The sequence below is a fragment of the Stegostoma tigrinum genome, chromosome 10 (assembly GCF_030684315.1).
Source record: "Stegostoma tigrinum isolate sSteTig4 chromosome 10, sSteTig4.hap1, whole genome shotgun sequence".
In the NCBI taxonomy this organism is placed as follows: domain Eukaryota; kingdom Metazoa; phylum Chordata; class Chondrichthyes; order Orectolobiformes; family Stegostomatidae; genus Stegostoma; species Stegostoma tigrinum.
This window is the reverse complement of record NC_081363.1, coordinates 13,420,714-13,433,660: the sequence shown is the minus strand read 5'-3', so window position 1 is coordinate 13,433,660 and position 12,947 is coordinate 13,420,714. Positions and strand designations below refer to the sequence as shown.

Sequence of the window (12,947 nt, the reverse complement as noted above, 5' to 3'; positions counted from 1 at the left end):
TATCTTCCACTCCTTGGCCCCTTGGCCCATCCAATCAAGATCTCATTCTTTCAGAACAGGGACAGGTGGGTGTGCCTATCAGTGAGGCAGGTGTTGGGATCAGAGGAGCCTCAGCTAATGCCCTTATCCATTAGGCGTGAGGTTCTTGCTCTGAGAATGGATGACAGTAAAGAGTACTGATGACAACAGCATGATACAGAGTGGCAGGCAAGTGCAGTAAGGAAAGAGGAATGTAGTAGTAGTGTGGGATTGTAGGGTTAGGGGAATAGGTACAGTTCTCTACAACAAAGCCAGAGTTTCAAAGGGATTTAAGAAGTGCCTGATAGATTTTTGAAATATCCAGGAGTTGAGGGCTCTGAGGCGCTGGCATGAAAGAGGAGCTGAGTCCTGGAGCAGATCATAGTTGATCATGTTGAATGGTGGGGAGTCTTGCGGGGCCAAATGAAATAGGAACAGGAGTAGGCTATTAAGCCCCTTGAGCGTGAACTACCATTCAATGAGATCATGGCTAATCTGTGGACTAACTCCGTATGACTGCCTTTAGCTTACATTCATTAGGATAAATTTTTGTTCAGCGTATGTAATATCTCAGATTTAAAATTAATAGCTGAGCATCAACTGCTGTTAATGGAAGAAATTGCAAGAGAGTTCCCTTCTCCTCCCCTCTTCACAGTGACTAACAGACCTTTTTCTCTCCTAGTAATGGGTGCTCGAGGGAGATCCTCCATCGCTTGCTAGTGCGGTTGGTAAGAGGTGTTTTGTATTTAGAACTGTTGTAGTCTGAGTCACAGGAATTCCTGTCTCTGTGGTTACATTGCTGAAAAGTGGCTGCAATATTCTGACAGTAAATGGTGCACAGCTTGCCCATTCTACAGGTAACTCTGTTGTATTCATGCTTGTATTATAGTACCCTATCTTAAACTCCTCGTTTAGAAATGTAAAAGGATTTCTGAAAAAAGATAGAAGCTATTATCTGGAATCAATTTGCGTTTTGTCTTGGAACATTTCCCCACGGCACACCAATACAAGAATTTCAAATGAGAGATTATTTCTCTTCAAAGAGGATAAAATGATCATGTCTTTGGCGTAGGAAAAATGATCAAACAGCTTGAGAGATTTCACACACAATTTAGCTGTCCATCATCTATTACCAGCTCTTATCTCTCTTCGATGAGACAGTCAATAGGTACATTGTTTCTTTTGTTCCTATGAGGGGAGAGGAAGAGGAAGAAGCTCTGGGAGTTTCCAATTAGAATTGACATCCGCATAAACGGGGCCAGAAATAGCTTATTTTTGTTAATGTGCTCCAAAAATCCTCAATTTGAATCCAATCCATCAACAGCTCTTCAACAGTCCAAATTAAGGAGGAGGATGGCTTGTTTCCACGGCAACCTCTGGGAACCAGGGGAGGCAGGCAAGGCTCTATATATCTCATTGAATAGCTGGCAAAGTATGCCTGACTTCAACAGAATCACACAATTCTCTATATACCTTTTTGTTAGAGAATGTGTCAGAAATTTCAGCAACTAGGAAAACACCAATCTTAATGAATCCAGAAGATCTTAATTCAAACTGTACTCCATGAGCTCCGAACCACCTCAATGCAATACTAAAGAAGTGCTGCATTGGTGGAGGCACCAACTTTCTGATGAGATGCTAAACTTAGACACAGTCTGTTGTCCCTTGCCACTATTTATAGAAGAGCAGGGGAGTTTACACTTAGACTTTGAGTTCTGGTGAAAGCCTTGAAACATTACCTCTTTCTCTGTCCATAGGTGCCATCAGACGAGCTGTTTCTGGATTTTCTTTTTTTAATTCCATCTTTCCCGGATTTTGTCAATTTTCAGTCTGGCTCAGAAGTTTTCCTCCTGACCTTGTGAACTAATCATTTATCAGATGTGTTGATGATAAACCTTTCTTAAATCTGAAGAAATAATGTCTGTGGAATCTTCATTGCCAAAGTAGACTACCATTTTCTCTGGTACATATGTTAAAAGAAAGAAAGGCACGCATTTGCATAGTGCCTTTTATTTTCAACTGGCTACATTTGTTTTTATTGACAACTGTGGGAGTTAGTTTCATGCAATAAAGTCCCAGAAACAGCAATGAGCCAATTGACCACTTTATTGGTGTTGGTTGAGACACATGCTGTGGAGGTGCCAGTGTTGGACTGGGGTGGACAAAGTCAGAAGTCGCACAACACCAGGTTATAGTTCAGCAGGTTTGTTTGAAATCGCATTCTTTCTGAGCACTGCTCCTTCATCAGGTGAAATCAAGATGAAACTCTTGTACCTGATGAAGTAGCACTGCTCTGAAAGCTTGTGATTTCAAATAAACCTGTTGGCCAATAACCTAGGGTTGTGTGACTTCTGTCTTGGTTGGCACAGAGAGAGGGAATTCTCAAAGCATTTCACAGTCATTTTACTTTTCAAATGTTGTCGCTGCTGTTACAGGAAACACTGCAGCCAATTTACGAACAACAGGCTCCCATTAAAACAATACGCTCATGAGCAGGCAGTCTATTTTAGTGATGTTTGAGGGATAATTACTAGTCAGGACACAAGCGTTAAATTACCTGTAAAATAGTTAAATGGGACTGTTCTCCACCCATTTGAAACAGTAGACAAAAACTCAGTTCAATGTTTCTTCTATTCTTGGAAAGTTTTTCTGATCTTAGTTGTGACAAGGCCGTGGCTGTATTTGGGTCTTCTGTGGCAAATTCTCTTGAAGCAGACCATGTTACTCCAATATAAGTGTTTTGATGAGGGAAGATAAGCCAACATAAAAGGTTTCTTTTCGATTAGTTTAATAACATCGTGACTATTATCCTCAAAAAACCAATGGATTTTCTTGGGCAACAAGAAATATAAAGATGCACATAGAAATTGATTTTATTCAGTTCAGAATTCACACCAACTGTTACAGATCAATGTCTGGGCGAGCATTGTGCTACAATAAATATCTTCACTCATGAAATGACGATAAACGATTCACAACATTCATCACTGATGGAGCCATCTGGTCAGCCCCATGTCTGTTAATATTCGTTGCTCATGGTGCCTGACCATGATCCATCTTCTGTTGAAGTTTTCTGTCTGCATAGACAAAGCTTGGATTCACTTTGTATTCAGTTGCTAGATCTGGAATGCGACCAAAATATTCATTTTTAAATTGCTGTTCACTTTAATTCATGGAAAATATTCTGCAAGCGATCATGGATAATGTTTCTGCCCATCTTATCTCTTAAATGATCCGCGTGGTGTTGAACATACTGTCTACACCTTAATTGTACACAGTACAATCTACACAGTAATTGGATTCTTCTACAAATTATATCCTATTATTCATTCTTCTGGCATTATAACTTTCAGTCCTTATTATTCTTTTTTGTTTGATCATCTTAAGTGCTCATGTTTTCTGTACTGACAGCTCATGCCTTGCGCTTTTGTTTATTTTATATTTTCAGTCACTTGATGATTCCGATGCTTCTAGTAGTGGTCGCTAAGCTTGTCTAAATACTGCTATGCACTCTTGGGGTACAAAGTTAACTCAGTGAATTTGGAAATCCTGTCTTTATTCAAATTCTATAGTCTTTAAATTACGAAGAGATTATATCAAGGAATCAAACAAGTCCTATAAAATTAAGTTAGAACTTGAGATAGATACAATCCTCCTTAGATACTGGCCGCCTCTGATGGTCCCCAGCATTACAGATACCAGTCTTCAGCGAATTCAATTCACTCTATGTGATATCAAAAATTGTTTGGAGACACTGGATACTGCAAAGGCTACTGGACTTACAACATCCCGGCAATAGTACTGAAGACTTGTGCTGCAGAACTTGTTGCTCCCCTAGCCAAGCTGTTCCAGTACCGTTACAGCAATGGTATCTAACCGACAATGTGGAAAATTGCCTAAGTATGCCCTGTACACGAAAAGCAGGACAAAACCACCCCAAACAATTGCCATTCCATCAGCCTACTCTTGATCATCAGTGAAGTGATGGAAGGTATCATCAACAGTGTCTACTCAGCTAAAACCTGCTCAATGACACCCAGTTTCGGTTCCGCCAGGGCTGCTCAGCTCCTGATCTCATTACAGCCTTGGCCCAAACATGGACAAAAGAGCTGAATTGCAGAGTTGAGGTGAGAGTGACAGCAAGTGATTATCAAGGCTGCATTCGACTGAGTGTGGCATCAAGGAGCAAAACTGGAATCAATGGGTATCAGGGGACAGACTTTCTGCTGGTTGGAGTCATACCTGACACATAGGAGGATGGTCATAGTTGTTGGCGGTCAATCATCTCAGCTCCAGGACATCTCTGCAGGAGTTCCTCAGGAGAGTGATCAATGCCCAACCACCTTCAGCTGCTTCATCAATGATTTCCACCCCATCATCAGGTCAATAGTGGGGATTTTTGCTGACGAGTGCATAATATTCAGCACCATTTGTGAATCCTCAGATACTGAAGCAGTCCATGCTGACATGCAACTGGTTCTGGACAATATCCAGGCTTGGCCTGACAAGTGGCAAGTGACATTCGCGCCACACAAATGCCAGGCTATGACCATCATCAATAAGAGACAATCTAACCACCAATTGTGTTTCCATCACTGAATCCCCCACTATCAACATCCTGGAGGTTACCATTGACCAGAAACTCAACTGGACTCCCCATGTTAACACAGTGGCTACAAGAGCAGGCCAGAAGCTAGGAATACTGCAGTGAGTAGCTCACCTGACTCCTCCAAAGCCTGTCCACCATCTACAAGGCACAAGTCAGGAGTGTGTTGGAATACTCGCCACTTGCCTGGATGAGTACAGCCCCAACAACACTCAAGAAGCTTGACACTGTCCAAGACAAAGCAGCCCATTTGATTGGCACTACATTCACAAGAATCCACTTGCTCCACCACCAACGCTCAGTAGCAGCAGTGTGTTCTACCTACAAGATGCACTGCAGAAATTCACCAAAGATCCTCAGACAGCACCTTCCAAATCCACAAACGCTTCCACCTAGAAGGACGAGGACATCAGACATAGGGGAACACCACCACTTTCAAGTCCCCCTCCAAGCTACTCACCATCCTGACTTGGAAATATATCGCCGTTCCTTCACTGTCACTGGGTTAAGGGCCTGGAAGTCCCTCCTAAGAGCATTGTGGGTCAACCCACAGCAGGTGGACTGCAGCGGTTCAAGAAGGCAGCTCACCACCACCTTCTCAAGGGCAACTAGGGATGGGCAAGAAATGCTGGCCAGCCAGCGACGCCCACATTCCACAAATGAATAGAAAAAAAAATCAAGAACATAGAACTTTCTTTTTCTTTAAGCTTTGACTATTACTGCCTGGATCTTAATTTGTGCAGAAAATAAATGGGGACAGTAACAAGGCACTGTGTTATTGAGTTAGTAACAGAGGTGGGGGCCCAATAATGTAAAGGAATGCTTTAAAATACCACCATGGCAGTTTGTGAATTTGTGTTCTGTCAACAAAATGAACCTTGAATAAAAAGGACTTTAATTGTAATTATGAATGATTTAGATTATTGTAAACACTTATTGGAAATTTATTGTAAACACTGTGCGCATCTGGATGAGCACTAAGAATGCCAGGATATAGTATACATGCACCAAGTGCAGGTAAGTAGGATTAGTGGTATTTGTCGGGCAGCATACATGTTGTGGGTAGAAGGGACTGTTTCTATGCTGTATGACTCTATGACTAATCCCCTCGAGGGGAGGAAACCTACCGTCCTTGCACAATCTTTCCAGAACAACAGAAATGTGATTGCTTTTAGTACCTGTGAAGAAGCTCAGCTAATTGTTTAGTTGCACCAAACTGCTACAGAAGACCTAGCAAAAATAAAACTGAACAGCAGTGATGCAAAGGCATATGCAGGACAGTTGAGCATCCAATGCCTTCCTCCTTCACTTCTTGGAAATTGTGACAAAATTGGAAGAATTTTGCCACAGACTAGCAAAGCAACAACTAGATATAATTATACTGTCTGATTTTTAGCTAATAACAATGACTCAGACTCTTGATCAACTATACCTGAATATGCCCTGTCAAACCCCCAGAGGTGGCAGAGCAGTGTTATTCAGTTGGAAAGGACTAGCCCTTAAAGTTGACTCTGGAACTAAGGATTTAAAACAAAGTGTTTATGGGATGTTAGCATTTCTGGCTAAGCCAGCATTTCTTGCCTATGTCAAATTGCTCACAGGGCAGTTAAGAGTCAACCACAATTCTGTGGGTCTGGACTTGCAAGTAGATCAGACCAGCTATGAATGGCAGGTTTCCTTCCCTAAAGAACATTAGTGAACCAGATGAGTTTTCTTTTTATCACATTATGTGTCTTGATAGGTCAAACCATGGCAATGAAATCTCCTGCGTTTGCTTCCTATTGCCATCCCTCAGCTGATGTGTTTTTACTATCCAACCAAGCAAGGGCATGGAATTTAGTCTTTGGGGGGTCTTTAATGTCAGCACTGACTGAATCTTAAAGGATGTATCTGTCAGATTGGGCTTAAGTCTAGTGGTGAGAGAACCAACACGAGATAAAAACCCACTTCAGCCTCACCAATCTAGTCAGAGATTAATCTATCCAAAACAGAATAGGTAGCAACCTGAAGGTCTTTGTGGAGTCAAAGTTCTGTTTTCACTGAGGGCACATTCCATTGGTAGTACCAACACTTTGCTAAATGGGATAGATTTAGAAAAAAAGCTCTGCATTGCCTCCCTGGTGGTTGCAGTTTCCCCAAGTTACCCATTCCCATCCATCTCCTGATTTACAGCTATTACCAGGATGATTTTTGAATTCTCCACAAGGAAGACAAAAGCAAAACATTTACCTATTGCATCTGTCTTTTCCTTATTACTTACTATCACCTCTCAGCCCCATTTACACAATCTAAACAACTAACACTTTATTTCCTCTTTTCCTTTTCAGATATCTTCAGGAAGCCTTGTCTTTTTCATTCCTAGCTGACCTCTTTCATAGTCTAATTTCTTTCTCCTGATTAACCTTTTATTTATTCCTGCAGATTCTGCCTTCTGATCAATCACCTGACTTGACATTCATCTTTGTGCAGTTCAGTGTGTTATCTCTAAGTTTGATGCTTTCTTTAATATTTTAACTTATCCATAGATGATCGATCCTCCTTTGGAATTTTTCTTTATAATTGAAATATACTTAGTCTGAATAGTCTGAAGTACCCCCTTAATCATCTGCTACTGCTTCTCTATTGATCTATCGCCTAGCCTAATATAAGAGTGGATTTCAGCTAATGTAGATTTCATACCCACATAGTTGCTCTAATTAAAGTTTATAATCATTTTACATCCACTCTTTTTCCTTTCAAATTAGATGGAAAATCCAATCCAGTTGTACTCATTGCTACCTAGAACTGCCTTTATTTTGAGGTCATTAATTAATTGAGTTGCAATACCAAGTCTGGTATAAAAATGTTCTCTGGTTCTAAGAAACTTTTTTGAAATGATTTTATGAACCATGTGACATGCATTCATACATTAAATTTATCGGAATTTAAGGAAAATTAAAAGTCTAAAGAAAAACATTGAAACAACCTTGTAGTTTGGTTTGTTATTGTTTTTCTCTTTCTAGTAATGAAACAATAATTTACATCCTGAATTCCCTGGGGAGCTTTCATTTCATTGTATCTTCTGACAAAATATCCTTAGTGCTTCTTGCCTTTTGGAATTTGTTTGTATCTAATTTGATTATTCCTTTTCTCCAATTTCTTGTTTCTCAGTATTCTCAGCTGATGTCATTTAATATTTTGTGCAGCTCCATGAGGTTACTGTAATGATCCTAGCTGATATTGGCCAAGTCAAATCACAGTATAAAAAATGATTTGATGCTTTTATTTAACACACTGAAGATTGTTACCCAATGATATAGATTTTCCTTAACCATAAAACAAGCCTTAATTACATAAAAGGAAAGAAAATAAATCAATCTATCTGTAGTGATTGGAACCAGGTAGATCTTACTGACTGTGATTTCCATGATTGGGGTTGTTAACCTGGGGTCATCAGGGAGCCCTGGCTGGCAGATATAAACAGGGGATTCAGAGTCTCCTGATTCAGGGACTGACTCCGAGCTGACTGACCACTGCCAGTGTACTGTGCACAAGTAAATATAAGGTGCCATGGTAATGAGATACCGACCTCTGTGCAGTCATTTCACTGTCCAAACTTCAAATACCATTTTGAAGATGTTAAACCACACAGCGTAACAAAATATTCCCTAACACATCACTTTACAGTGATCTAAATCCAGAGAAATTACCCTTCTTTTTCAATTTTTTAGGTGTAACTGAGCTGCTTCTCCTCGATCTGTCTTGCGAACTATGATTTCTTTTTACAGAAATCTGATAACTTAGATTTACTCAGTCTTTTAAAAGTTGTCAGATTTCTGGAAGTTTCACCAACTAAATATGGGTGGCCTGGTTGCACCGTGGTTAATACTGCTGCCTCACAGCGCCAGGGACCCGGGTTCAATTCCACCCTTGGGCGACTGTCTGTGTGGAGTTTGCACAGTCTTCTTGTGTCTGCATGGGTTTCCTGCGGGTGCTACGGTTTCCTCTCACAGTCCAAAGATTTGCAGGTTAGGTGGATTGGCCATGCTAAATTGCCTGCAGTGTTCAGAGATGTGTAGATTAGGGGGATAGATTGGGGTGGGTGCTCTGAGGGTCAGTGTGGACCTGTTGGGCTGGAGGGCCTGTTTCCACTCTGTAGGGATTCTATAAACTTTATGCTAAGGAGACAGTGTTTTTCCTGAACTGTCCTATACTCCTTTCTCAAAGAGAAGCTGTGTTTCCTTTGACACTAGTCAGGTCTACTCCAAGCTTCCCTAAAAGCTTTCAATCTCTGGGCTTTTCTAAGCTAAAGCCTATCCCTTATTCTAAACCAAAAGCAAACTAATGTTTTCTTTTTTTTCACTCCCATAAAGTGTCAAATCCAGTCACTTACATTCTAACACATACTGATCAGGTCACGATTTCGGAGTGTAGAACATAGAAAAGTACAGCACAGTACAGGCCCTTCGGCCCACGATGTTGTGCCATGGAATAATCCTAATCCAAAACTAAAATAACCTAACCTACATTCCCCTCAATTCACTGCTGTCCATGTGCATGTCCAGCAGTCGCTTAAATGTCACTAATGACTCCGCTTCCACAACTGCCACTGGTAAACTATTCCATGCACTCACAACTCTCTGGGTGAAGAACCTCCCTCTGACGTCTCCTCTATACCTTCCTCCTAACACCTTAAAACTATGACCCCTCGTGGCAGTCAATCCTGCCCTGGGGAAATGTCTCTGGGTATCGACTCCATCCATGCCTCTCATTACCTTGTACACCTCCAGTGTTTCATGTTTAGCCAATGCCCAACTATTATCAGTTCCTTCCTGGCTCACATCTCCACACACACTCGCCGCTGAAAACAAGAGGGCCTCTGCTGCACGAGATAAGTTTTTTTATATCGGGAGAAACAAAAACTGCCTTACCTTCCCATTGGCACTCTGGCTCGTGCTGCTGACGCTGAAAACAAGAGGTCTCACTGGCAGGCCACACCCAGCAGAGGGGACGGCACAGTGGGATACAGCTGGGAGGGAGTTGCTCTAGGAGTCTCCAACATTAACTCTGGATCCCATGAAGTCTCATGGCTCCAGGTTGAACATGGGCAAGGAAACCTCCTGCGGATTACCGCATACCGTCCTCCCTCAGCTCATGAATCAGTGCTCCTCAAAGTTAAACAACACTTGGTGGAAGCAATGAGGATGACAAGGGCACACAATGGACTCTGGGTGGGGTATTTCAATGTCCACCACCAAGAGTGGCTCGGCAGCAGGACTACTGATCGAGCTGGTCAGGTCCTAAAGGACATAGCTACTAGACTGGGTCTGCGGCAGGTGGTGTAGGAACCACAAGAGGGAAAAACATACTTAACCCCGTCCTTACCAATCTGCCAGCTGCAGTTGTATCTGTCCATGACGGTATCGGTAAGAGTGACCATCGCACAGTCCTTGTAGAGACAAAGTCCCACCTTCACATCGAGAACAACCTCCATCGTGTTGTGTGGCACTATCCCCGTGCTAAATGGGACAGACTTTGCATAGACTACCACTGGGTATCCATGAGGCGCCGTGGGCCATCAACAGCAACAGAACTGTACTCCAGTGCAGTCTGTAACCCCGTGGCCCAGCATATCCCCACTCAACCATTACCATCAAGCCAGGGGATCAACCCTGGTTCAATGGAGAGTGCAGGAGGGTATGCCAGGAGCAGCACCAGGCATACCTGAAGATGAGGTATCAACCTGGTGAAGCCACCAAACAGGACTACTTACACACCAAACAGCGAAGGCAGCAAGTGACAGATAGAGCTGAGTAATCCCTCAAACAACAGATCAGATCGAAGCACTGCAGACCTATGTAGTTTGGTTACTTTTGTGAAGTGTGGAAAAATGCAAACACCCATATGCTACTATTTTGAAATTCAACATTTAAAATTATATCCATTCATCACATAATCCTTTAATGTTTCCTTTCTAGATTATTCAGAATATGATTCTTCAGTTATTTCTTCTGGATTGCTCTTTCCCCTCTGGCCATTGTGCTACATCTCCATTTCTTGTGATATAGGGAGGCCTTTTTTTTTTTGGAAAAAAGTCATCATTTCTTTAGAGACTTAGGTTCTTCTCCTGGTTTGTGATTGAAGTTCAATCAGAGATGTGTAAAGGCTGATTCTTTTTATCCCCCCAGTTATGTTCTTAGTTGTGGCCTTAGAAGTTCTTTTTCAGTACTCAGATCGGTTTGCAAAGAAAAAAGCTTTAGCTCTGATCGATAAGAACCGAATGTTGGGAGACCCAGTGATGCTGGCAGCATTTCTTTGTATCATTGCAGCGACTCAAGGCTATTGAGAAGAAAGGAGCTTTCAAAGAGGTGTACCTGTCACAGACTGACTGCAGGCGATAAAGCTCGTCCAACTCCATATGCTCCAAATGTTATTGTTCTGAGACAGAAATAAAAAGCTCAAAACTAAGGCTTGCAACAACCAGTTCCATGATTGTTCTCTGAAGTTTGCCCATGTTGGCAGTCTTGCCAGAGGTGGATATTGTTCTTGAAACAGCACAGTCAGTGAATTGTGTCCGTTAATATCGTGCCTCATGTCAGCACTCAGCCTCTTGGACAGTACAGATTGTTATGGAACATCATGTCACAGACTGACAAAGCAAATTGAATGCTGCAGTTTACTTTCAGAGATGATTTATTTTGTTGTTGAAAACACTTTATATACAGTTTCTGCCTACCATCTGGGATATGTTTTACAAAATACATTTTACAAAGGCAATTGGATATTGGGGACATTTAGGAAAAGAACAACAAAGTAACAATAATTATGCAGCTGTTTTGAAGGGAATGGATTGGATAAATTGTCACCTTCAATGCTATGATCAGTGAGACTCTTCCATTAAGTTATTACATGTGGAGGTAGTGGCATTGTGATAATGTTATGGAGCAGTAATTCAAACCCTATGCAAATTTACAAGTGACATAGGTTCAAAAACCACCATGATGGATTGTGAAATTTAAATTCAATACAGTTTGGAATTGAAGTAAACACTTGCCTAATGTCGACCATTTAACCAAATAAAAACCGAAAGAACTGTGGATGCTGTAAATCAGGAACAGAAACAAAGTTTCTGGAAAAGCTCAGCAGGTCTGGTTGCACCGGTGAAGGGAAAAAACAGAGTTCACATTTCGGGTCCGATGACTCTTCTTCAGAACGCAGTTCAGAACTCAGAACGAGTTCTGAGGACGGGTCACTGGTCCCAAAACGTTAGCTCTGCTTTTTCCTTCACAGATGCTGCTGGACTTGCTGAGCTTTTCCAGCAACTTTGTTTTCGACCATATAACTGTTGATAGTCACTAAACTCCCATCTGGTTTACTGATCCCCTTTTGTTGAAGAAGTCTGTCATATTTACATGTGCTAACTTGCATCTGGCTTCAGACCCACTGGAGTTTATTCAATCATCATCCACCCCTAGTTGCCATTGAGAAGGTGGTGATGAGCCATCTTCTTGAATCGCTGCAGTCCAATATGGAGTAGTTACACCCTCAGTCAGTTACTGAGGGAATCCATAATTTTGACCCAGCATCACTGAAGGAACGGTATTTTAGTTCCAAATCAGGATGATGTGTGGCTTGGCGCGGAGCTTACAGCTGGTGATGTTCCATCTGTTAGAAATTGCAGGCTTTGATACTGCTACCGCAAAAGGCTTTGGGCAAATTGCTGCAGTGCATCTTGTAGATGGTACACACTGCCATTGCATGCTGATGAAGAAGGGATTGGATCTTCTGGGTGTTTGAAGGGGTGCTGATCGAGAGAATTGTTTTTTCCTATGTGGTACCTAGATGAGGATAGAGTTAGCTAAAGTGGATTGGGCAGGTTGATTAGCAGGAAGGACAGTAAGCAAGCAGTGGCAGGCATAGAAGGAGATAATCTTTAATTTTCAGCAAATTTGTATCCTAGTGAGGAGGAAAGGTTCTAAGAGAGGGATTAGCCAACCATGGCTATCTAAGGGAGTTAAAGCTGGTATTAAAATGAAAGACAAAGCTATGAGGAGGCAAAAGTCAGTGACATTATTCATTCATGGATGCAGACATCACTGACTGGATTAGCATTTATTGCCTGCCCCTAGTTGTCCTTGAAGATGATGGTGAGCTGCCTTCTTGAACCTCTGCTGTCCATGTGCTATGTGTTGATGCACAATGCCGTGAGGGAGGAAATTCCAGGACTTTGAGCTAGTGACGCAAGGAAGGGTCATTTCTTTATTTTGAGGCTGTGTGCTTGAGTCCTAGTCTCTCCTACTTCGCTACGTCCACTCTATCCAGACCCCTCAGTATTCTATAAGTT

At 41.9% G+C, this 12,947-nt stretch overlaps 1 protein-coding gene across 10 annotated transcripts in view; it reads left to right on the top strand.

The window, feature by feature from the left end:
• adck1 (aarF domain containing kinase 1) overlaps nt 1-12,947 on the top strand; it is a 531,577-nt gene that overhangs the window by 63,639 nt on the left and 454,991 nt on the right. The window contains exon 1 of one of the 10 annotated variants that reach the window (XM_059649013.1): nt 809-875. The exons of the other annotated variants lie outside the window; for them this stretch is intronic. Within the exon in view, the coding sequence (XP_059504996.1) occupies nt 849-875 (27 nt within the window). The 5' untranslated portion in view covers nt 809-848. Of the gene's footprint in view, nt 1-808; nt 876-12,947 lie in introns of those variants that run through there. 10 annotated transcript variants of the gene reach the window in all.